Here is a 27,413-nt window from a genome sequence, read left to right as displayed (position 1 = left end):
CTACCATTACAACTATGATGGTTCTATACCCAATTATTTTTTATCTGCTTTTCATATACAACTTTTATGTACCTCAAAACATCCAGAAATATGTATATAAATGAATATTTCAACTTAACTTTTTTCATGATTTCCCTTAATATAATATATTTGAAGGTACAATTAGTGGTGCCGTAGCCATAACGCCATAGGCGTAACCATAAACAGCTGATATTGAAGTAGAATTAATGACAACATTTACATTTTGATAATTTTTACACGAAGTCAATTAATTTTTCGTTGTTCATTTCTTATATTCAAATTTTTATCGAAAATATCAAAACAAATGTAAAGTATTTCACAGCTACTTATGGTTACGGGGAAAAATCAAAGTTCATTAGATACATACGGCTACGGTAACGGTAATGACGTTACGGCACCCATACTTACTATGCTTATGGTTATGGCTAATGTACGGCACCAATAAACGCAGCTTGAAGTAATGGTGCTAATAGTCACTAACGTAAACGCAGGCCCGTGTCAGCTGATACGATGAAACTAATGAGAGCCCCATAAAAATGAAGAATCGCCACCCTTCCGTTCCGAAGTATCGTATCATAGATTTTATCGTAGGATTTTGGATAGTTCCGAGGAATCGTGTCAGCTGATTGCTCTCTCACCACACAGTGCTGCCAAAGAGTACATTTCGAAATCATTTACAAAATAAACTTAGAAAAATTTAAATTTTTGTTCAAATAACTTCAAAACAATGTTGAATAATGTTAATTATAGATAACTGGTATCTGATAAATAATGTTAATTATAGAGAACTGGTGGCCGAATGGGTTGGTGCGTAAGTACCATTCGGAATTCAGAGAGAGAATGTCGGTTCGAATCTCGGTGAAAGATCAAAAATTAAGAAACAGTTTTTTCTAATAGCGGTCGCCCCTCGGCAGGCAATGGCAAATCTCCGATTATATTTCTGTCATGAAAAAGCTCCTCATAAAAAAATATCTGCCATTCGGAGTTGGCTTGAAACTATAGGTCCCTCCATTTGTGGAACAACATCAAGACGCACACCACAAATAGGATAAATAATAATAACATTAAAACAACAGGTATTATTAACAAACTTGGTTTTATTTTAAATTCTTCAAGTAAATCAAATTAGTAATAATCAATAAGAAGGCATATGCAAATACAAATACGTGAATTTATATATGTACATATGCGCATATACATACACATATACGCTCACTTAAGTAGGTGAGAGCAAGATGTCGAACGTTGCCGTTCGTTTGCTTTGTTTGCTTTGTCGTTCGTTCCGCGCTTTCGCTTGCAGTTCATTCAAGGTAACGGCAATGAGCAAGGTAACGACAAATGAGCAAGGTAACGGCAATGAGCAAGGTAACACTAATGAGCAAGGTAACGACACATTTTTTCGTGCGTGCAGCCTGTTAAATCGAATTATAAGACGTTGTCACGTCAAAACGCAGTTGTTTTCTACGGGATAAGTTTTGCTCAATTTTGTGTATCCTACGGGTGACGGCACACGTTGGTGAGTGTGAGCACCGTAAGAAATAAAACTCAATGAGTGGTTTACACCCTGACTTTAGTAGTGTATGGTTAATGTAGATTTGCAAATAAACGAAGTCCCTTAATATTACTTTGACAGTGGAGACGTGAGACGCGAGTTATTTCTGTGAGTTATTCGCTGTCCCGAAAATAAAAGCATGAAAAAGCAATAAGTAGTTGTATATAAAAAAGAAATTAAATGTATTTGCAATTAAAAAGTCACAAACAACTCTACGAATGGATAAGCGGTAAAAAATTACACTTATTTTTGCATAACCTAACATTTACATATTCATTATCAACGTAGAACAAAATAAACAAATTTTTACTCTTAAATCTATGCTTTGCTTATAAATACACATTAATAAAAATTTGCTTCCAACTAACTTAAACTCATTTGATCTACACTTACAATACTAAAAAGTGCCCTTTTTCACTTATACAGTAACTAGTATTATAATATCACTTTATTATCGTTTAGTATGCTTTTAAGTAATTCTATTAAATTAATAGTCGCCCTGAAACGCGCCATATTTTCAAAAGTGTTTCCCTCACTGCTATCGCCACCTTCGACACACCAGTCTAACAATCGCACCAAGAGTGGATATTTAACCAGTACTTGCATGGGCAATGGGCTTAAAAAGCCTTTCGTACGATCACCTTTCAAGTCTTCACGCAAAAACAGACATGACTCTAGTAAATTCAAATCACTTATACTATTTTGACACAATCGATCCGGTATGAAGGCGAAACAATCGTTGCACTCAATGAGTTCGTGATGATCAACTGCCTCTGTATTTATTACGCTTTTCGCATCCACGATGTAGGCCGTGTTTAAATCAATGAAATAAAGCTTATCACGCTTAACGTTATAGACCAGATTGTCGGCGGTTAAATCGGTTATATATACACGATAGCCTTCAAAACCATTTGTAAACTTCAAAGCTGCCTGAAGTAGCTGTATGGCTATTCGTAATTTAATTCGAAAATTTGCGTTATAGAAATGGTCTAGAGTTTTGCCAACATGTTCTTGAAATATGGTGAACCCACATATACCATAGGTCGCCGGCACTGGAAAACCATGCATTTCAAAATAGGGTTGTAAAATTAGCTGAGCATTAGTGACCATACAAAGCCAAACAGTTGTTTCGTTGTGCCCGCTAGTAATGCTGAAAAAATTCACAAATTGTTGTATACTTTCATGTGGACAGAACTGTAAGTCTAAGTGTTGAGCGTTTGTGAGGAACTCTCTTTTTAACAATTCACGATTTAGCGGAAAAGCGAGACTTTTAATAATATCTAGGCTTCCTGGATAGCTTTTTGCTATGACTTTTGTATCGCCATTTTTGGTGCGATATATTTGCGTTCGTCTGCGGCTTTTGGTTTTAGAACCCAAAAAGCTGAGGACATTGTGTGCAGCTGATGGGTAATCAAAATCCAAACTTTCGTATATTTCTTTGCACTGTTTAATTTGACTTTTACTATAAAGCTGTTCAAGAGGTGGACGTTTGAACTCATATTTGTGTAGGTTGTCCAAGAAATCGCGCAAGTTCACCACACATATGAGGAAAAACAGAAATTTATTACTCATCAAAATGCGAAAAAGATATATAAGCATAACTGAAATGAAAGAAAATTATTGTGAAAAATTACAACAAGCAAATATTACAAGTATTATAAATAACTAAACTAGGAAATCTAGAATTAAAAAAAATAAAAATTCTTGAGAGAGAGTCTAATACTACAGAAAAAAACGTGCAAGCTGGTAATTACTAAAAAACCAAATCTTTTGTGAAAAATTCTAGCAGTGAAAGTATCGATCCGATGTCAAGTCTTTTGGTGTCAAGGCAATTTATTCGTGTAGATACGGCAGCCATGAGTCGCATGAGGAATTACAGTTGTACTATAAGTCGCCTCCGAATGGCAAATGATTTTCATGAGAACTGGATTAATGGCAAGCTTGTCATTGCTTGCCGAAGGGTGAACTGAAAACACTTTTTTTATCATTTGCCAGACAACCTACAATAGTAGGCGAGTAGAGAAAGACGCACTAAAAAATCATTCAATTTCAAATAAGCATTCTTCGCAGGATTCTAGAACTAAGTTCTAAGAGCCATCTAACCCAACTGTACCACTGCCCAAGCATAAACAGAATCCGCTATTTTTTTCTTTGCTGTCTGTCACTCGATAGTACGTTTTTTCATAAAATGTTCAAGGCCTTGCATACGAGTAAAGCGCTACCAATTCAAGCGCCATAGCAAAGCTTCACGGTAGGTTTTTCAAAGCATGCCAAATGGTTAAAATACTGTTGTTGTTATTGTTATTGTTGATTGGGTAAGGTTATTTCGATGAAAAATGGAATGATTTTAAGACTTAGTTTTGGCGCTACAGACAGTGTTAGTATTTCCAGTAAATTTGCATAAAACAACATTTGATCAAAATTTTCTAAAATTTTCATTGCAAAATATAATTAAAATTTAACGTGTGGCAGTGCATCTCCGGAGATGCCTCGAAAAAAAGTTGCTTTGCGGTGTGCTGAAACAACAACAAAAAACAAAATGCATTTGTTAACGGATGTGTTTTCCAAGGATATAAAATCTGGATAATAAATCTGAAGCCTTTTACATACAGAGTGGTGCAGAGAACGTAAATACATATTTATGCACCTCTCTGAGTGGTGTAAGACAGGGCGACACACTTTCATCAACATTTTTTAACCTAATGCTGTGCCGTTTAATAGACGAGGTAAACGATGCAAAAGAACTGGACATATAATGAATAGAACAACTCAATTATTTGCATACGCCGATGATATAGCGATAGTCAGTAAAATCAGGAGTGCATTAGTATTAACCTTCTCCGAAATTGACGCAGCGACGGCAAAAATTGGACTAAAGATAAACAACGAAAAAACCAAATACATGCTGCTTTCCAGACTGAAGAACAAACATCCATTAAAAGAGGTTAATATTGGAAAACACGAATTTGAAGTAGTAAGTACTTTCACATATCTCAGCTGCAAACTGTTGACAGATAATTCGATGAGTATTATCATACAAAAACACTATAAGAGCGTACGCATCACTTACAAAACTTTTTAAATCAAAACCCCTTAACAGACCCTGCAAGCTGACACTATATAAAACCGTAATTCGACCAGTGCTGTGTTATGGAGTTGAAACATGGGCGTTGAGTGAAAAATATAAAAAACTGCAAATATTTGAAAGGAAATAGAAAAATATTTGATACAGTCAGAATCGCACAAGACGAATGGCGCATACGATGGGATGACGAACTGGACGAACTTATTAATAGCGAAAATGTAGTATGTTACATCAAAGCGCAACAAATACGATGGCTAGGCCACGTTATGAGAATTGACAGTTCAAGAGTCCAAAGGAAAATTCTGGAAGCGAACGCCTACACAAATAAAGCAAAAGGAAGACCAAGATCGAGGTGGATAGACGAAGTGAAAGAAGACTTGGAAAAGCTTAATCTAAAGAACTGGAAGGAAACGGCAACGGATAGAGCAGCATGGAGGTAAACTGTTCAGCAGGCCAAAGCTCATAAGAAGCTGTAGCGCCAAACGATGATGCTTTCCGAGGTATCCCTGGAATATTTCTTTTTAATTTTTCATAGCACTTGGAATCCAAAAAACCGCTAAAAAATTGGCTAATTTTTTATTGAAAGAGATATAATTATTAAAAATAAACAAAAGAAGGTCGAAGGAATACCTGGTGAATTATGTGAAGAAGTATTGTGTAAAACCTAAATTTCGATTAGTTCAGTAGATTTTGAGCAAAGGACGCTCAAAATTCATAACCTCTTCGAATATTTTTGAGATATTATGCATTAATTTAAACAAAACCAAAAAAAAAAAAATTAAATCAATTACCTTAGCCCCCAAAACGCCTGGACAGTGCATATAATAATTCTTCATAGTAAAACGTCCAGGCATTTAATTGTTTTGCGCGACATCCACATAGAAACACCACATTATGCTATGTCCTTAAACTGTTGTTCGAAAGCATTTATATTTGCTTGTCAGAAAGCATTTTACTTTATAATTGGTAATAGCAAAAGCAAATCGGTTGGAAGAAGTCTTTAAGATACGAGCAAATCCTGTTTCTCTGAAATGCTTTGCGGTCGTTGTGTTTGCCGACACTACACATGCGTACATACATATATACATGCATACATACGTATATATACATATATAGTAGCAACACAATTCTAGCATATCAAGATGCTGCCTTTGGCTTCCTTTCATCCCACCATTCGCTTGCTCTTCTGCATAGCCTTAAGCCTTTTTACAAGCACTCACACCATGGCTTATTGGAGCTATTACTGACAATGCCTGACGATGATGGTAAATTTGGCTTTGGCGTATAGACATATGGTTGTGCTCGAACAGGTACAAAAATAGTACCAATAAAAAGAATAGTGAAGAAGTTACCGAACTACAGCTTGGATACGGATGATGCGCCAGCGCACAGTTCAAGGTTGTTTTGAAAAAAGCCTGTGAAAAGAATAAATCGATAAACTCGTGGCAACATCGAACTGAGGAAGATATTTTTGCAGCAAAACGTTGTCTTTATTTCTGTAAATAAATGTATGAGTTCGTAAGAATGTATGGTGTGAATTTTCACTAAATGATAATTGATAACCTATCATATGAAATGGTGTTCGGCATGGTAAAAAGAGTTCAGAAGGTGTGTCCAACAACAGACCGCTAACCTGCCCTCTTCAAATTTGAAGTAATCAGATGAGTTGTTGACGTAACAGGGAATGAAGGGTGTTCTGGTGATATGGCGAAAAAAACAACGCACCAATCCCTTTCAATTCTGCTGAGGAATCCGCTATGATGTAGCAGCCGAAGTTGGTCTCACAATTGTGCTTCCGATAACCAAGCTTCGTAATTTATCAGCCTTGTAATTGGACGAGTAGAAGAATACGTGTGAAGTGAGCGGGCACAATTCTGCTGCTGAATCTTCCATGACGTAGCAGCCCAAGGGTATATTCAATAACGCATTATAATGCGCAACGTACTTTTGCAGTGTTGGCAATGCGTTCAGAAATGCAAATATGGCAGTACTGCAAATGCATCGCGTTCGAAAACGCCATTTTTGTATCAAACGTCACGCATTATTTGCAGGAAAAATTTTAATACTGCCAATCTATCAATTGCAACACTTGTCACATTGACAGTGCTGCCAGCGCTGCAATTACTGCGCATTTATAATGCGTTTCTGAATATACCCGAAGTCACTCTCACAATTTTGCCGCGGTTTGCCGAATCTTGTATTCTATCATCCTTGAGGAATGAGAGTATCGGCAAGGGTTAAACTATGAGATTACACGTGGCAAAGATAGTAATTTCAGCAAGGCTGTTAATATAAAGAATTGTATAATTTAATAGCGAGATTAGTCACACCATCTTTTTCTAAAAAATTAAGAGCGAAATTCACAACGCAAACCTACTTTTCTTTCTTCACCGTAGACAACTTTTTGTTTACTGTATCACGGCAGTCCCGGTTTTTCTTTCACTAAATTGTTACATTACCCAGATGATTTAAAGGTATTTTCGGCAATTAAAGGCTCTTTGTGTAATTAACCTACAGAGTGCAGTTACGACTTACTCAAAGATTTTTAACATTTTGCCTTCAATTTACAGTTTATCAAATTGTTTCCTAAAGAGTGTTAGTGCGAAATACCTTGAAGTAATTTTCTCTTTTACTATTTCATATCAATTACTTAACTTCGAAGTTCTACTAGGTGTTGTAAGGCATATATATGGTATATATATATGTATATAATTGGCGCGTATACCCTTTCTGGGTGTATACCCTCCTCCTATTTGTGGCGTACGTCTTTACGTTCTTCCACAAATGGAGGGACCTACAGTTTTAAGCCGACTCCGCACGGCAGATATTTTTTTATGAGGAGTTTTTTCATGGCAGAAATACACTCGGAGGTTTGCCATTGCCTGCTGAGGGGCGACCGCTATGTTTCACGGAGATTCGAACCTACATTCTCTCTGGATTCCGAATGGTAGTCACGCACCAATCCATTCGGCTACGGCGGCATATGCCCTCTGACTTCTATACCTTTAAACTTCCGGTTAAATCATTTATTAGGCTACATTTTGAATACGCCGCCAATACGATTGAACGTCTTCAAAAAATGCTTGTTAAATTCGATCTTTAAACTTTAGTGAAACCGTATATTTCTCATATGTAAACCTTAAATCTCTTGTGAATCGTAGTTTTTGTTTAGTTATAAAATCAAAATAGTGCAATTGAATGTCCGTCTTTGTTCGAACGAATAAAATAAAATTTGCATCCTCTTCGCAACTTAATTCGCGTGCTTTTTCATAGTTATCGGCCTTTCTGAGCGAATTTTGTACTTACTCTCACAAATCTTGGAAAGCAGAAAATTGAAGAAAGCATTTGAACTATTTTTTGGGTATTCACATGAGAATGTAAATATTTACGACTGAAAAATGTGTTGGCATATCTGACTACACCTCTCGATAAGTGCTCACTTTTGCGGTTTTTGGAGAAAAACATGGATGTAAAATAAAATAATGCAGGCGTTGACGAAGTATTAGGTTATCTTCATTTTTCTACCGATATAACTTAAAAATTCATCTTTCGTTAGGCGCACCTGATTTAGTTGATTGAAGCGACAATGTTTTTTGCTAATGCATCAAACTGTAGGTTTCTTCAGTATTTAAATATTTTCAGAACATTTGATTTTATATAATATATTAGTTTGGGGAAAAATAAATAGATTATTTTCTCGATAGATTGATCACTACATACAATATTTCGTCAAGTGTCGATCACACAATTTAATGTTTATGCTCGTTGTCAAGGTGGCATTTCACACTAAAAAATTATTTTGCTGTTTTTTGTTTGTTCCATTTAGTTGTGAGTTACAGGGTTTCAACAATGAAAGCCAACAAAGAGAAAATTCGGTATATTTTACAGTGCACAATGCAAGCCAGGCTGAAATTTTGAACGGTATTTATGGTGCCGATACTGTAACAGCAAATTACGGCCAATTTTGGTTTCGTCGATTCCGTTCAGGCATTTTTGATGTTAAAGAAAATGTCGATAAAATCATAGAAATAACCGAAATTGACCGGCATGTTAACAGTCGTAGCTGCGCCCAGGAGCTAGATATCGACCAAAAACAGTTTCAAACCATTTGCGCAAAAATTTACGCAAAAATAATGAATTTCCCATATATATATATACATTTTTTTTTATTTTGCAAAAATAACTTTATTTTTATCTGCAATAGACATTGCGCCTAAGGGAAGATTAAACAAAGGCGCCCAAGTGGTCAGGTAATTTTTTGCTTTACTGCGTTTTCACAATCTTTTTGTACGGAAGCTTATTTTAAAAGATATATTAGCACACGCAGCTATAAGCGATTAGCTTTCGAACACAATTTTTTCCCTTATTTCTAATACCAAAGTAGTTTTAATTATTCGAAGGCAAATTTTGAGTGAGCATAGGTATAGTAGATTTGAATTCGTCTAATCTCTTCGCAGCAATAAATTGGCTTAGCTTTTGGAGAAAGTTGTAAATAATGAATTATGTACAAGCTTGGCGGTTTTCTTTTAAGTAGTAAAAAAGTATTATAAAAATTAACAACAGTTTAGGCATTTGTATTAAAGATAATTTCATATATTTGCTTGATATACAAATGTACATACTCATACATATGTATATTATTGGTAAAATATTATCAGCGAACTTATCAATATATGTATTTATTAAATGGTAGGTACAGCGAAACTTGCTCTTAATGATTATAATCGAAATAATACATTTAAAAAACTGAACACGTGCAAAGAGTAATAAACACAAAAATAAAGGTTTTTGAAAATCAAAATACACAAATTACAATCTTAAACACAAACAAAAATATTCATGTCTGTATATTTGTGTATCCATGTACATACATTTGTATGAGCTTAATTCATTGAGACTGAAAAGCATTATAAACTAACTGGCCCCATGCTCTGCCGTTTCGACCAGTTCTCTGGTGGGAGTTCATTCAACTAATGAGAGTGTCCACCGAGAACATTGAGTGCTAATTTATAAATACATATACATAAGTATATACATACATATATGTATACCACATATGGAGGGATATATACTAAGAGATTGACAATTGTTCGCTGCACACAACGGGATATGTTATATGAAGAGTGTGACCCTATCCGTTTATGCCCGGACTATAAAACTATCATTTTAAAAGTGGCAATTCATGCTGTCGTACTGAGCGAAAATGAAACCAAGAAGATCATTACAGCTCTTATCCATATAGTATAACTCTACCTCGGAATGACCAAAAGTGCTTCAGAAATACAGATCAGATTGAAATATATATGTAAATAGAGTCATCGATGTATGATATCTTAAAACGGAACATAAACTTGCCGTGGGAATGTCACCTGGCTGGGTTTCCAAAAAAAATGATTTTTTAAGGCCTTCCATATTCGGCATATGAGTTTGATTATAAGACATTCGCGTTGCTGAGATAATAAACTCTTGCGAGAAGCAAATAACGAAATGTGTAGTGCTCGACAATGCTATCACCTACAAAAGTTGCTCATTGTTTCTGAGATATTTCGAATACAAACACCATAGTTTCCATTAGGGTGATTCAAATTAAATGTGGGTATGAAAAGGATGTTCAAACGTAAACTATTTTCCATGCTAGTTTTTGGTGCGGATTCATAATTTATCATATTGTACTTATAAGTGTATTCCGGAGTCCCTCCTTGCGTTGGAACAATAAAGAAGAGTTCAGGAGAAAATACTAAAAGACTACTGCTACTGGCACCACACAATGGAAATACGCCAGGCAAAATTTTTACTGGTACGTTACCAACACAAAAGATGTAAAAACTTTATAAACCTCAATAGGTATGAACTCAGCATTCCTATAGACATCTTTACGGGAAAGAGCTGGTTATTATCATACGGAATGCCTTCACATGCTGGACATATGCCGGACATATGCTGATTATATCTGGTTTAATTCTGGATAAGTAGAACTTTACCCTGCTCAAATATCCAGAACGTAATAGTGCCAGTAGTGCGGCCATCGCTAAAAGTGTGTTAGGATTTTGCAGTGGCGAAAATGCATTGCGCGTGGAAAAGAGTCGTGAAGTATTGGAGAGTGACGAACAGGATAATAATTTAGACAATTGTATCATAGGAGATGAAACCTGGAGCTTTGAGTACGATCCTGAGGGCAAGAGAGAGAGAGTGCGCACGAGCCAGTCGCCACAACCCAAGAAGGCGCGCATGTTGAAATCCAAGGTCAAAACCATGCTGATCATCTTTTTCGACTCTCGAGGCATCGTCCACAAGGAGTTTGTACCTCCAGGAAGCACTGTAAACGCGGCATTTTACAAAGAAGTGCTCCTTCGCTCCCCTCCGGACGTCTTCTTGTTCCCGCGCATGAAAAGAAAGCTGGATGGGAGGCGTTTCGACTCCATCTAGGCGATCCAAAAAACTGTGACAGCCGAATTGAACGCGATTCCGGCAGATGAGTTTAAAAAATGTTTCCTGCAGTGGAAGGACCGCTACCAGCCGTGTATTGACACTCAAGGGTCCTATTTTGAAGAATATTAGTTGTATAAGGCAAAAGGTTTAATAAAACTGCTTATAAAAAATAAGGCTCATTACTGTTCAATCAAACCCTGTATACCCCTTAGTGGTGATCGCGGTGGATATGGTCGCGCACATTTGCGACTCATCCCAAGAGTTATCAATGCATCGTCTCCCCGAATGCCATGTCATCTCGAGAAGAAAAGAAAACACTTTACGAGACCATGTATTCTTAAATTAACCTACAAAACAATTGAGTCTGGAAAATGTATTGAGAATAGAAGCTGGCATAATATACCACCGATTGTAAACTCGTACACATTGAGATCATCGCGAAAACGATGGCCCATCATGATAGGATGAGGATATTTGTGGCGAGAATAGTCAACTGAGCAAACTTTTGTCAGTCTCTTCATTCACATTAACATAAAGCGAGTTGAGTGGCATTTGTTACACTCACAATCGGCGTAGATCGATGAAGCGATTTGTAAACACACACATAATCGCCACTCGAAAGAGTGCGCTGGAAAGGTATCAGAATTTTGCAAAATATTTAAACGCAAATGAGTCGTTAAGGCGCAAAGTTCGTGTAGACGCCTCTAAGATTTGAACGGAAGATACTTTTAGATTAAAAATAATTGGTTTGGAATTAAATATTCATAAACATATTTAGAAAAAACGGAGAAAGTAATTAACTCAATTATCAAAGTGTTGTGACGAGTTCTCAAAGGGTAAATTAAATTAAAGTGAGTCTGAGAATTTAAACACATACATATAAACAAAAGCGAATAAAATAATAAACAAAATAAAACGGAACAGCTGGTAATTTGCATGCGATACTAATATGAATTACTGATCAAAAGCAATTTTCCACATTTTCATAGATACTCGTTTCTGTTTTTAAGTGAACAAAAGCAATGACATTTATGTAACGAATTCGCAAGTGTGACATACCAAATGTATGTATATTTGGAAGTGAATGTGCAATAGCTACATACTCGTATTTTATTTTATTATATTTCTAAGAGTCGCAGGAATATACATTTTAGTTAATATTACCCTTTTTTAGAATGCAAGAGTGCTTCCAAATAGTATAGTATTTGAAGGTAAAAGACAATTTGATTACGCATGACATATCCATTTGTCCAAATATCGAAAAAAAATTTGCTGATCTAATTTGGTGCATTTATGTCAACAACTACGTTCTATAAGTACTATATAATGGGTAGCCCATTAGGAAAATTGAATATTTATGCCGCAATCGTATGGCGCTTTGCTTGTACCACTATTGAGATTTAGTAGTGAGAGTTTTTCAGAATTTCTACTAAGCGAATTGGCCGCCAAAAACATGCGGTTTGACGCCGTTGGGTTTCTCTTTGTGGAGAACGAAAGACGAGATTCGATGCGTCATTGATGAAATTGAGCCACCACTAGGTCCAAAATGCCGACGACAAATATTTCTCAGGAATGAGAAACGCACGTCTACCAGATATAACCTCATTCAAAAAAAAGAAAGAAGCTAAGCACTACTTTCAAATTTCAAAAAATTCAAAACACGCAGTCTTATTGAAACATCCTATAAAAATGCTGCTTGCTTTATATTGCATTTGATTGGTGAGCGAGTAGAACGATTGTAAAACTAATAAATCAGCATTCTGTCGTTGATGAGGCAATCAAGTAAACAAAAAGTGTAAAATGTAAAAGTTAAATAGTACGAAATTTATGAATCTCATATGTTAGAAACCTGTTGGGCGTTTAAAGAATTTGCGTATTACTTTTGTGTACAACGCTGTAGTAGCTAAAATTTTATATTTTATTGTGTTTTATGTTAAATTTACAGATTAAACAGAATTTAAAAAAAATGTATAAACAAAAATAAAAATAATAAAAATAAAATAATAATTAAATAGAATTAAAAATAATAATTAATAAATAAAAGTAAAAAATAGTAACTAATAAATAAAAAAAAAAAAATAAAAAATAAATAAATAAAAAAATAAAAAATGGATGGAGAAGTTAAAAATATTACCAGCTAATTCTGATGAACATTGAATTCGGTCAAATAACTACGAGTAATTATTTGATAAAGCGGCAATGAAACCTTTTGCAAAATCATTTTCTGACTTAATACAACATTTTTCGAAGTTAAATTTTTACCTCATTAATTAAAAATATTCCTTCAGAGCAGGAAAATTACGTGCTTTTTCTTTCAACTGCGGCCGCCGTAGCCGAATGTGTTGGTGCGGGACTATCATTCGCAATTTGGAGAAGGTTGGTTCCAATCTCCATGAAACAGCAAAATGAAGAAAAAGTTTTTTCTGATAACGGTCTTCCTCGGCAGGTAATGGCAAACCTTCGAGTGTATTTCCGCCATGAAAAAGTTCCTCATAACAAATATCTGCTGTTCGGAGACGCACGCCACAAATAGGATGAGGAGGTCGGCCAAACACACAAAAAAGGGTGGAAGCGCCACTTATATTTATATATAAGATTATAAGTACTCATTCGCATGGTGCAATGATAAAAATACGATGTTAGTAACTTAGCCTCACTTTTTCAAGGCATTTGTTTTAAAGTATTGTAAAACATGAAACAATTAGATTTCTGCAGGTCTTTTTGTTCAAAACACAACTCTTAACAATTATATCTAAAAATGACAGCATTTAAATGTGCACGTCTACAGGTAACATTCGCCAAACAGTCAATTCATGAATGCCATGAATGTTGAGAACGTCTAGATTTTGATGTTGAAGGTTGATTTTGATATGTCCAGTTTTCAGTCTGCCAGTTCTTTTCTTGAAATGTTTTCACAGACCTATGAATTGCCGACCATTATTTCCAAAAAAAAAACCAATTTATAAATATGTTGTTCTTAAAGATCGACCATTTTCATAGTAGATTTCAAAGATTTCAACGCGTTGCTCCATTTTGCTAAATTGCGCATCTGCCTACTTGACAAATATTAACCCTTTGGGGACGGAGCCGTTCGACGGGCGAGCGTCGCTGAGAACGATGGGATGCGCAGTAAAGAAAATAAATACGTTGAACGTTATAAAAACTAAGGTTTTATTTAACACAAGAAAAACATTTCTTAAAATCAAAAAATAATTATAAACAAACTGCTGTTACTGCTAATGTTGAAATGCCTTAGTGGGTTCCTTATTGCACGGATTTCACTTCCACTTGACGAAGTAATTCAAAGTGATATTCGTCAGAACTGTCACTATCTAACGTATCATCTTTAGATCGCTTAGCCTTTGTGCGTAGGATAAAATATATAAAAATCCTACTGGTTCCTCTGGCACTGACGCAGGGAGACTGAATCGAAAAACTGAAATTCGTTCTGACTCTATCGTTGTCTCACATTGTAAGTTTACATTATAAGGAAGATAAGAATTCATCGCTAATGGCCCCTGATGGCTTTGAATGAAAACGTGGTTCCTTTACTGTACCTATACGTTATCTTATCGCTCACAACGACAAACTTCACGAGCCTTGCAGCTACGAACTAATTTGGGCCGACATATGCTGACACGCGTCCCAAACGGTAAAACGTTTCAATATGCCAACACTCGTTAAGGGTTAAAGATGACATAAAAAGATGTACCGTCCATGAATTATTCACTATCGTCACCTAGGCGACACTTTTGAAAGACCCTTTATATACTAAGAAGATACTTTAGAATATGTTCATATTTAATTTATTATTAGTTTTTGAAATAAAATTCGCAGATCTTCTCGATGGTTTTAAAAAATTTACATATCTTATTCGAAGGGCATAGAAAGTTTCGAAACCATGACTAAAAGGCAATTATTGAGTTATTTTGTGAAATGGGTTATGGTAGTGTGATTTTCAATGCGAGAGCTATAAAAAAAAATAATGTAATAGTGATGCCAAAGACAAGCTGTTTTAAATAAGGTAAAAAGCAAAAAAGGATTTACAATAACTTCTATGCTTTGGTGGTTCCAATTTCAAGTGAATTTCGAGATAGCTACTACAAACTCGTAGACAAAACTTCAACTGCAGTAGTCGAATGAGCTTGTGAATGGTATATCTACTATTACATGGACCATCATTCTTCAAAACACGTTCACTTTGAAGGCGGTCAATATGTGATTAATGCTTTAAAGCTAGAGCTCCACATCTAGCATTCCGGGCCTTGTGGTTTTCAGCTGACACATTTTTTAGCTGAATAAGGCGCTGAAATGTTTGGTATGAGTTCTAGCTTAAGATTGCCTACGTCAAACTAAAAGTGAAGGAATTAGAGGCTTAACCTTATGCCCCACGAGGAGATCAGGGCAAGAGTAAGTGGGTATGTTTAAAAAACAATAATGAATACATAATATTTTACACCTCACAAAATTCGATTTGTTGTATCTTGTGTATGCTGGAGGCGATAAACTTTGAGGTATCTCAAAAAATTCAGTTGTAAACTATTACTGTACAACTTGGTTACATTTTTTTATGTCGCATACTGCCGTTACATTATTATGTATTCAAAAAAGTGTGGGAATAAAAACATTCCTACGATTTTCCATGAAATATATTATATACCTAATATTCATTTGAATTATTTTTTATATCTTTCTATTTGAATGTGATTTTTATTCAGGTAAAGATTTTTCTACGTATTTCACATTTCGCATTTTTTCTTTGGTGATTTAATTTATTCGCTATAGTATTCTCGCAAACCAGTTTTGTGTTGTTCTATTCACGCGAAACCCCATTTAACTCAGTCAACCGCAGAAACATGCCGGCAATCAATGACGAATCAAATCCGCCTTAACTTGTACATTCTCCATTTAGTTTTTGATAAGTAGACACTGAAGATAAACAAACAAAAGCCGACGTGCCGACTTCTAAATACACACCTTTAACGCTCTTCAGTCATTTTTGAAAAGCTGTTTGCAAATACTAGTCTAATGTAAACAAATGTGGATATTATTGAATGTGTGATCTTCAAACCTGTCCAGATTTGCGTAAAGGTGACCAGCTGGCACTTATCGCTTCATAGCAAGTGCGCACGAACTTGGTACTTCAGTACACTATCTACAAATTTATGATTACAAATGAGGCACTTCATTCGCAATTGCAGATTGGAATATAAATACATAGGCACAAGCATATACATATAATCATCATCATCATTTGGCGCTACAGCTCTGTGTGAGCTTTGGCCTGCTGCACAAAATGTCTTCATTTGTCCCGATCCTTGGTTGTTTCCCTCCAATTGGTGACCTTGAGTTTCCTCATATCAACGTCTAGTTTGTCAATCCATCTTGATCTTGGTCTGCCTCTTGCTTTCGTTGCAAATGTTTTAGCGTCAATTACTTTTCGTTGAGCTCTCGTGGGGTCCAATCTCATGGTATGGCCTAGCAATCTTAGTCTTTGAGCTTTGATGAATCGCACATCATTTTCCCCTCCTATAAGTTGGTCCAAATCATGGTTCCATTTTATACACCACTTGCCGTTGTCCATGACTGCACCGAAGATTTGCCTCACCAATTGCCTCTCGAATACTTTGCCTTTTTCACTTATTGTAGGATAGAACTGATCGGACTCTAGATTTATGCAGCGAAATTTTGCAAGGTCTGTTCAGCAGCTTCGATTTAAAGAGTTTAATAAGTGAGTAGAATGCTCTATTTGCTGCTCGTATTCTCTCGTCGATTGTAGTGCTCATTGCGTTGTCGTGGCTTAGTTTAAACTGCAGATACGTGTCATTTTTCACCGCTTCAAACTCATATGCCCCGATTTTGATTGTACCAGGTATCAGATCGTTTTTTCTGGACATCAACATATATTTTGTTTTTTCCTCGTTAATTTTCAATGCAATTTTACCGGCTGCATATACATACATATAGAGATATTTACCTACATGCCTTTATTTGTTTAACCAATTTGTGGTATACTAATATCTGCCGTTCGGTGTCGGCTTAAAACTATAGGTCCCTCCATATGTGGAATAACGGCAAAACGCACGCCTCAAATTGGAGGAAGAGCTCGGCCAAACACCCAAAATGGGTGTACGCGCTAATTATATATATATGTATATGTAATGCGCCACAATTTCGGCATATGGTCCCTATGAGATGCTCTTTCATGACAGAAAAGCATTCAGAGCTTATTGAAAATCGTTTAGGAGGTATTGGAAAATAGACGTGGGTGAATAGTATTGGTCCATTTAATGGATACCGTTCTGGGCTTTCCCGAAGTAATGCAAAGTAGTTCCAGGAAGGGAGTCTCCCCAGAAGAGGAGGAGGGATTGTTTTAGTGGCTACACCATTTAACGCAGTTGCATAGCAAATATAGTACTTTCTGTTTCCGCGAAATTATTATGAACCCTACCTCACACACCCCAAAAAAAAAAAATTCAAATATGCGGTTACCCTTTGATATATATATATTTTTTTTTTTGGATATTTTAAAGTGAGAACCGATCTTGATGATTTTGGGAAATTTAAGGTTATGTTAAAATACAGTTCCGTTCACAACTAAAGCACAATGTATTTAAAATTGCGCGAGTTATTCCCAAAAAAATTTAAAATTCAAGCAGATTTACTAAGGAAAAAAATGAAAATAATATACACCCATAGTCAAAAGTATTTACACAAAAGTATTCACATTGTTTAGGCTTTCTACTTCGTTTCGTTGTTGTTAAACAACCGTATTGAAAAATGTTGTTGTTGTTGAAATACTTGGAGTATGCAAAGATAACTGCTGCAAATTCAAAGACAACAACGGCATATTTCACACTAAAGCAAGTGCTTGAACTTATGCGAAATTCAAGCTTTGTGTAAATACTTTTGACTATGGCTGTATATAATAAAACACACTAAAATTGTTTTTTGCATCGAACATGATTCTTATTGATTCTAAATAAGAATTCATTTAGAAGCAGCCCCAAGAGGAATTTTCAAATACCGTTATCTAGAAAATTGGGGCCAATCTGACAAAACAGGGAACCCCATCGAATTTATAAGTCGCCAATTAAGTGAGATCAACTATCAAAACTTTTCCCCAAATTTCTAACTTGCCCAATTTAATCTGTGATTCAGTAAATGGTCCAATGTGGTTTTCTTATAAGAATTAGGCTTTTTATGTTCAATATGGTTTTCTTACTTTACATTTTAGGCACATGGATCATTGGAAATTAGCTGCTAAACACAACCAGCCAACATAAGCTCAAGTTTAGCACGTGATTTTGGTAGTTTTTTAATTAAAATCTAGAATATTTCTGATTAGTATGCGAAACGTGGAAAATATATTCTGACCTTGCAGAAAACAGAATGCGTAAAAAATCATAAATTATTACGAATACAATTTATTCAAATCACGATTACTTAATGGAGTTTGGCCACCTTTAAGTGGTCGATATAAATATCATCATTCATAGAAGCATTTTCAAGTTCATGAACAAGCAAAACTACACGTTGTGTATACATGTTCAATAGTTTACTTATGTAAGTAGTATAGACTATGGATGCACAGGGTGTTCATTTAAATTATTAGAAAACCAAAGCCTTGTTTTTTTTTGTACGGCATGCTGTTTCTTTTTTAATCTGATGAATGATATAATTTATTAATTGCAGAATATACGGGCATTAGGCCCGCTATGCACAATGAGAATGTATTCTCAGCTCATGATATTGTTGCTACAAAAGTTAGAGTAAAAATAGTTTGTGTTTTTACTAGTATTGCTGAAAACGACATAAAATTGGTTTTTCTTAGTTTTTATCGCCGATTCAGTTTCAGTTGCGCATAATATTATATCTCGATTGAAAGTGACAAGTGGGACGAAGTGCGGATTTACCATTAGAAATGCGTAAATTTGTTATTAAATTGTACTTGGAAAACAAGTCTCTGCGCGAAATCGGCAAAGAAATTCGCAAATCGCATTCTACGGTGCAAAATGTTATTGCTAATTACGTTAATACTGGGAAATTGGAAGCTAATCACCACCAAACAGGATGCTAAAAATATTCACTGCACGCGAGGAACGCATCATAGTAGCATCAGTCGCGCAAAATCCCAAAATAACATCCACGATACTATGCCGAAATATTCAAGAGTCTTTTCGTAAAAAAGTAAGCCCACAAACAGTCCGTAATTGTGTGCAAAACGATAGTTATCATAGTAGAGTGGCACGCCGCAAGCCCTACATTTCAGATATTAACAGAAAGAACAGATTCGTTTTAGGAAATCGTCATATCCAGTGATGAGTCGAAATTTAATGTTTTCGGAGCAAATGACCCTCTAAAAGTTTGGCGAAAAGAAAATACACAACTAAATGAAAAAAATCTTATTCCTACCGTCAAGAATGGAGGAGGAAATGCAATAGTTTGGGGGTGCATATCTGCATCTGGAGTAGGAAAAATAGTTTTTATTGGTGATAAAATGGACAAACATCTGTATTTAAACATTTTGAAGAATAATTTGCATGATAGTGCCGTTAAATTTGGACTGCATGCTAAAGGGTTCTTGTTTCAACAAGGCAATGGCCCAAAACACTCATCTTATCTCGTGCACGAATGGCTTATTTACCACTATAAGCAGCTTCAAACTCCACCTCAATCACCGGATCTGAACCCAATTGAGCATGTCTGGGAGATCTTAGAAAGGAGAATCAGAAAGCACAAAAAAACATCAAAGGCGTCATTAAGGAGAGCTTCAAGTGTTGAGTAGGGAAAATTGCAGCTAATGAAACCAAGGTATTGGTAAAAAGTATGCATCGACGTTTATAAGCAGTTATTAAAGCTTAAGGCGGCACAACAAACTGTCAATAACATTTAGCATGTATGGACATGCACAGTTTATCAAGAAAGTGTTTTATAAAGTGGAAAAATCATGATTTACGTTTTCGTTTGTAAATAAACTGTTGGTTCATTAATTTTAATTATTCTTTTAATTTGTTGAAATTACTCATGACATTTGGACATATTTACTTAGCAAATTTATCGAAATTTTAAAATACATAGTTTTCCTCACAATATTTTCCTCACAAATGCCATAAGTAATTACATACTTATATATTAAATAACAAAATATTTAATATCCCAGCATTTCTCTACGAAGGTGATACTTTTTTTGCCAGTTTTTAACTCTTTGAGGACTAATGTCGGCATATAGCCCCCCAAGCTGTTTTACCGTTCCGGACGCGTGTCGGCATATGGCGGCCCAAATTAGTTCGTAGCTCCAAGGCTCGCGACGTCTGTCGTTCTGAGCGATAAGATAACGTATAGGTACAGTAAAGGAGTCACGTTTTCATTCAAAGACATCAGGAGCCATTAGCGATGAAGTCTTATCTTCCTTATAATGTAAACTTACAATGTGAGACAACGGTAGAGTCAGAACAATATTCAGTTCTTCGATTCAGTCTCTCAGCGTGAGTGCCAAAGGAACCAGCAGGCTTTTTATATTTTTTATCTACGCACGGAGGCTAAGCGATCTAAAGATGATACGTTAAATAGTGACAGTTCTGACGAATATCACTTTGAATTACTTCGTCAAGTGGAAGAGAAATCCGTGCAATAAGGAACCCACAAAGGCATTTCAACATTAGCATTACTGCGCACTCCAATACCTCTCGTTCTCAGCGACGCTCACCCGTCGAGCGGCTCCAACCCCAAAGGGTTAATCAAGTTAATTTTATTGTTTTGCCTGCAAATAAACTATTTCGCTCTGATTTTCCCTCATCTAACACCAATTTTCCCTCATCTAACGGTAGGCTCAAGAAAAATGCTGCTTCGTCGGGGTGCCATTCACAGCACATCAAACGGTTTTACGTACCAGAATGGCCCAGGTCTGCAGCCCTAGTATACTAGCCCTTCTAAGGGTCCTGCATTCCATCCCTTATCTCTATAAAAATTCTCGTTGGTGTAGCAGAATAAATATTCCGTATATAGTATACTCGTATGCTGCTGAAGTGACAATCCTTGGTCGAATATAAATCCGGGATACGATAGTTGTATATTTACCCTTGAAAGTTTTAGTAATATTTTCTACGATTAAATAGATAATAATATTAATATACATACATATACATTCTTCTTTCAGATGAACTCCATATTACCACCGAGCTTTTCACAACCACTACAAGCGTCTCAGTCCAAGGCCGCTCAGCTGGCCAATCAGCTTATGGACAGCACAACAATGGTAGCACAATTTGGTCGCCGCTTTGAACAACTTCTACGTACTGAGAAATACTACGATTGCGTTTTTCACATTGCTGGCGCGCAGCTAAAATGCCACAAATTAATATTATCCACAGCCAGTCCAGTTTTCGAGGCCATGTTCTATGGGCCACTTCGCGAGCAACAACAAGAAATCGAAATTTTGGACATTAGTGCCGAAACGTTTCAAATGCTTTTGAATTACATTTACGCTGGTGTCATTGACTTCGAGACTCTTTCGCTAGAAGAGGCTATCGAGCTGTACTATTGCGCTGAGAAATATCTAATTACGGATCTGACTAACACTTGTCTGTTGGCAATAGCACGCAAATTACGCTACACCAATATTTTACCTGCGCTTGAGCTTTGCGTCTGCATGGATCTGCGTGACCTTTTGGAGGTGTGCATGTCGTTTTTCACCCGCTGCTGCCTTAATAATCTGCAATTTATGACATCGCATAAAAACCATTATGTGCATGTATCCAAAGAATGCATCAAGGCAATCATTGCAGCCAATGGCAGCGAGAAGACTAGAAAGCAGCTATTGTGGTTCGTATACGAGTGGTGTCAGCACGAATGCCATGAATTAGGCTTAGAGCAAGAAAATTGTGCGCTGATCATCAATGATCTACAATTGCCTACGTGCAGTGCTGTCGAAAGTGAAGGAGATGCGCTCAAGTCTTCACAGCAGCAAAAACAACAATGTAATTTAATCGAACGCATCTACTTCAAGGCATGCCGACCCTTCACTGTCACACAGGACAGCCACGAATGGACTGTATTTGTAAATTGCAATCGTTTTATTGCATTGCGCGGTCTTATCATTTGTAGTCGTTTGACGCCAAACTTATCACCGCTGACCCATTACACAAGCAACGTACCCAGTGATTATAGTGAAAATTTGTATATTGAAATTTTAGCGCCTGCCACAAGCGCCAATGATCAACAGATGCGCCACAGTAGCGGCAGCGATGATGAGAGTGAAGAAAGCGATCTAGACCACAATGCGGAGATCGAGACCGTTATTTGGCAACACAATGTCACAAAGCAGATGACAAGATACAATTGTGATATGAATATCGAGTGGGGGGAGGGGTTATTGCTTACCCCTGATATTGAGTATAAAATCAGACTTGTGTGGCGTACAGATGCCTACGGTTCGGAGTATCCGTGTAGCTTACAATCGGACGTCGTGGATGGTGTAAGTTTTCGGGACGTGCCAATGCAATCTGGTAGCCTGGTCAAGGGCTTGCGCTTTACAAATTTAGTTTAATATTTTTCAGGGATGCAATTTCAAACCCATGTTATATGTTTAGCTAGCAATTTGTCTTTAGATCTTTTCAACATGATATCAAATAATTTACGCTAATTTATATAAAGCAAAATTCTTAACATCATCAACATGCCAGCCGAAATCCTCCGAGGCTAGCGCTGCGTTAGTTTTAGTTTATGTAATAAATTTATTGTTATGTAAGTAAAAATAAAATAAAAATAAATTTAAAAAATTCTTAACAATATTAAAATGTTTGCTTGGCTACAGTACAATGTTTTTAGTAGCAGCTATCAGGTCAATAAACCACATATACCAATGTATACTACCTTTTTTCATACTGGATGCATATGAACAAACACACGCGCGTTTGCCCGCATCTTCGCATATTGAGATTTGACTCATTAAACAGAATTTAACCTTTTCTGGTATGAATGTGTAAAAACCAGTTTATTATAATCGATTTTGTACAGATTGTGAGGCGAAATAATTTTTTATTTCATATCTACACACTTTTGCACCTGTATTTAAACCACTCTCTTTTGTGTCTACTTTCGCCGTAGAAAAAAAACAAACTCATTTGAAATTCAAAAAATTTCTAATTTCTCCAAATGGTATTATTCAATGACTAAATTTATTAGGCTACAGTTTCAGTGGGCCATAGTGTCGAGTGTGTTTATGAGTGACCTATCTGCAACAAGTTCGTGGTTCGATCCCCTCTTCTGACATGAAATATAAACTACATATGTATGTATTCGTGTATTTACTAATAAGCACTAATGCTGAAAACAGTGAACACCGTAAACGCAATCCCGACTCAGCTGTTCCGATCAAACTAATGAGAACCCCATGTAAATGAAAAGTTCCTTCCTTCCGCATCGTAGTACCGTAGATTTTATTTCACGATTTTAAAAAAAATCCCGTAATACCGACTCAGCTGATTGCTCCCTCACCACACAGTGATGCCAAGCAGCACATTTCGAAATCATTTACAAAATAAGCTTAAAAAAATGATAATTTTTGTTAAAATAGCTTAAAAAATACTGTTGAATAATGTTAATTATAGGTAAATGAACTATTTGCATTTGTTGGTTTTTGGCTTTGGTTTATTAAACAATGAAAAATTGTAACTGATAACGCGGATGTGTGAAAATGTGTGTAAGCAAAAATATCAATTGTGTAAATATGTAATTAAAAGAACGCAGTTTTTCACGGGGGTGAGTTTTTGTGCACGGTAAGGGACTGCGGTAAGTTACTGCGTGCGGCGTTCACTGTTTTCGTCATAAGTATTAATAAATACTAATATAAGATTTGGACGAACTCTTTAAGAAAACAAAGATAAGGTGCGTTTCATAATCATAAGACAATTTTTGAACTACCATAAGCTCGCTTTTACTTTCCGGAGTAGCTTTACAGTTATATCTAGACTTAAGACTTCCATCAATTGTTTCTGTTGCGAAAGCCCACTCTATTTTGTGGAACCGTTATTTTTTTCCAAGAAGCTGCACTTTTGCTAGTATTTTCGGCGTTTCATAATGATAAATCACTAGTCGAAAATAAGCTTCTAAAGAGAGAAAGTGCTGATTGTTGTTTTGGATGATTTTAATTATAATTTTATTCAATTTAACCTGAAATCACAAGAGGGGCGTGGAAAAATGTTGGCCTACAAGGATTTAGGCTTGTCAATCAAATTAATTACAAGAAAAAAAAAACAGGCAGAAGTCGGTGTGAGGAATTTTTTATAGAGTCCTGAGAATTACAACATTTTGAAACCCGTTGGAAGAGAACTATCACTATCAAGTCGAGAACAGCAAGCAATCAAAAGAAAAGCTTCTAACTCGACTAAGTCTTGCGCCACCTTGGCCGCTGTTGTTCAAAATAAGGTTTCAAAAACAACAGTTTGGCGTAGATTATGAATATTGGGGACTACAAAAACGTTTTAGAAAATAGTCTCGTTCCTTTTGTTCAGGATAATCGGGAAGTGCCCTTCGTTTTTCAGCAAGACAATGCCCGAATCCACGTAAGCAGGGAACCAAGGCAGTATTTGACCGAATGTTCCATAGAAACTATGTACTAGCCAAATCTGAACCCAATAGAAAACATTTGGGATATATTAGTCAGAAGAGTTTACGTCAACAATCGCCATTTGAAAAAAAAAAGTATACTTTTGTTAAACGATCACTTTAACACTTTCCCTGTCCCAATACAAAAATGCAAAATTGACCGACAAGTCCAATATTTCACAATGTAAAATGTCATATAATCGGTTCTCGTCAATATTACGTTGCTGGCACTTTGTTGATAATGAAGCTCCGAGGGATCAAAACGAACGTCTATACAAAATAAAACCACTTTTGGGCCTTGTTATCAATAACTGGAAGAGCTTAATGACACCTGGTGAATGTATCGTCATTGACGAGTCGATGATGCCGTTTAGAGGCAGGATATCTTTCCGTCAATACAACCCATCAAAAGCTCATAAATACGGCTTGAAAATATATAAACTGTGCACAGAAGAGGGGTTTGTCTGGAATTATGATATTTCCATAGCGCGTGACCCCGATACTGCTGATTTGGATAAGCCTGGGAGTGTCGTAATAAGAAATAATTAAAAATAATTTGTGATTTCTGCGTAAAATAAAAATATTTTTTCGTATGTCCCGGCGTGTTTCTTTACTTTATTATCGCACCAGCACGTCCAGTCGAATAATTTGCTTTAGAAGTTTCATATACCCCCTGACACACATATGGCTCAGGAACGTATCAGTGCTTATCAGGCGCACGTTTCCTGAACCATATGTGGCTCAGCGGACAGGGAACGTGTTAATTAAACAGTGTCTTATCATTTTGAAACGCCTGGAAATACGTTTTTGCTAAAAATTTTCTTTATGTTAAAAAAAAATATATAAATTCTGTAATGAAACTGATAGCTTTTGTTACTTTAATCGATGTGTAAAATTTATATATTCCTCTAAAATCTATAAATTAAAATACTTTGAAAAATTAGGGGTGTCTTATGATTATGAAACGCACCTTATAATGAAATAAAAAAAATTAAATTAAATAAAAAACCAAAACTATGTAAATATAACTTATATCAATTTCAATTAAACACAACAACAAGATTTCAAGGTAGTTGATATATTTTGATAGTAGTTAACAAAATATGTATATTTTTATAACCAAATCCAATGAGCCAACTAACTAAGATAGAGCCAATACTGGGTTTCAAATAAAAAGCTTCGCTTCGATTGGACTTCGATCTGCGACCAGATATTGAATTAAGTTAATTTAAAAACGCTGACCACAGTAGGCGATTGGGGTGCTGAGTGAGTGCTAGTCGATTGGTCACGATTAGGCCCATGACAGCCAAGGGCTGTTACTCTCGCAGCACCTACACACATTTATGGAAAATGTTTATGCTGTTACAATAACATTGGCCATGAACTCAATCTTCATACTGGGCACGAAACAGCAGATAAAGAAATAGCTCATTTTTGCCATAAAAACCATGCGGATTTGGTGTAAATGTACAGCAGCTTCCACTTGTAGACCAACATCAAGATACAAACCACAAATTTGAGGAGACGCTTTAGTGGTCTTCTTCTAAGAACACTCTGAATGTTCTTTAGTAAACAGTTTATACAAAATGTTTACATAGAAAAGTTCTTGCTGGAAAAGTAATTTTTCCCTCTAAAAAAAGATTAATAAATGTGTCGAAAACTCTTTTCGACTGTAAAAAAGTTCACAAATCTGGTTTGAACACAACTTGTATTTAACAAAACAAAAAAAAAATAAATAATATAAGAAAATAAAAGTAAACCAAAACAGCTGGGTTTGCGTTACCGGAATGACGATTAGTATTCGAACAACTCTTTTTCAGCGAAACTAAAAATAAACAAATACAAATTACTAACAGTACTCACTCTACATATAGTATATATACATATGTATATGCACACACATACATATAAAAAAATGCTTGCTTTTCTAAGCAAAGTAGAACTAAATACTCAACTTTTAAATTGTATTTCAAACAAGCACCTATTTAATAGGTTACATTCTCCTCTCTAGCCAAGAAATGTACGCCTAATCACATCAAAAAATTAAAAACGGTCAAAAAACTGTTAGGCCCAATTTAGGGCCAAACCCTCCACTAGCAAAATACGAATGCATTGAGAAATTGGACGCCGGTAGCGATAGCTTAGCGTTCGTGGTTTATATAAAGAATAAACAATAACTTACCGGCTACACTTTCAGTGTGATATTTTTGTTTAGTTAAAAGCACTGCGGTGCCTCAAATGATAAGAAAAATCAACAAAAATATATACAAAACGAAAGATTAGCGCTTCGCGCTTATCGAACACTAATAAGCAAATGGTCTCAGCTGTTCGTTGCAGTTAGTGATGTGCAAAATGTATTTATATTCGCATAAATTTTTGCACAGTAACTCTCCACAGGAAGGAAAAGCAATGTATATATACATTTCTATACAATTATATATATTTTTTTTAATTTTCTTTGTAATTATTAGCTTTCAACAAAATTTTCCATGTAAAACAAGATTTTGAAAAATATGTTGATCAGTTTGCGAAAAAGCCCACATATTTTGCACGACGTAAAAAGTCGTGGTTGTGTTCGGTTACAACAGTCGGCTAAATAATACCCGAACCGCTGATTGAGAGATAACCATAACATTGGCGTAAAATACAAGCCAATATACATATATATGCATTTACTTTAGTTATGCAAAGGTTAAAAAAACTTGTTAATAAATCCTG

The 27,413-nt window shown here is 35.8% G+C and overlaps 2 protein-coding genes across 8 annotated transcripts; one reads left to right on the top strand and one right to left on the bottom strand.

The window, feature by feature from the left end:
• Positions 1-1,728: 1,728 nt before the first annotated feature.
• On the bottom strand, positions 1,729-27,000 carry LOC128868694 (uncharacterized). 5 transcript variants are annotated; one of them, XM_054111090.1, is made up of 2 exons: positions 26,878-27,000; positions 1,729-3,174 (listed from the first exon to the last, which is right to left on the bottom strand). In XM_054111090.1, exon 2 carries the CDS (start codon positions 3,170-3,172, stop codon positions 2,009-2,011), a length of 1,164 nt encoding a protein of 387 aa, XP_053967065.1. In that variant the 5' UTR covers positions 3,173-3,174; positions 26,878-27,000; the 3' UTR covers positions 1,729-2,008. The 5 variants fall into 5 exon arrangements, with proteins under 5 accessions (XP_053967065.1, XP_053967069.1, XP_053967070.1 ...); XM_054111094.1 differs by lacking the exon at positions 26,878-27,000 and adding an exon at positions 26,651-26,672; XM_054111095.1 differs by lacking the exon at positions 26,878-27,000 and adding an exon at positions 26,479-26,515.
• LOC128868692 (BTB/POZ domain-containing protein 3) lies at positions 11,733-22,884 on the top strand. 3 transcript variants are annotated; one of them, XM_054111088.1, is made up of 2 exons: positions 11,733-11,923; positions 21,247-22,884. In XM_054111088.1, the coding sequence occupies exon 2, from the start codon at positions 21,247-21,249 to the stop codon at positions 22,633-22,635; it is 1,389 nt and encodes a 462-aa protein (XP_053967063.1). In that variant the 5' UTR covers positions 11,733-11,923; the 3' UTR covers positions 22,636-22,884. The 3 variants fall into 3 exon arrangements, with proteins under 3 accessions (XP_053967063.1, XP_053967062.1, XP_053967064.1); XM_054111087.1 differs by having other exon boundaries at positions 11,734-11,938; positions 21,247-22,883; XM_054111089.1 differs by lacking the exon at positions 11,733-11,923 and adding an exon at positions 12,012-12,151.
• Positions 27,001-27,413: the final 413 nt, after the last annotated feature.

Source organism: Anastrepha ludens, chromosome 6 (assembly GCF_028408465.1).
Source record: "Anastrepha ludens isolate Willacy chromosome 6, idAnaLude1.1, whole genome shotgun sequence".
In the NCBI taxonomy this organism is placed as follows: domain Eukaryota; kingdom Metazoa; phylum Arthropoda; class Insecta; order Diptera; family Tephritidae; genus Anastrepha; species Anastrepha ludens.
The sequence above is the reverse complement of the archived record's forward strand: the minus strand, read 5'-3'. Positions and strand labels throughout refer to the sequence as shown.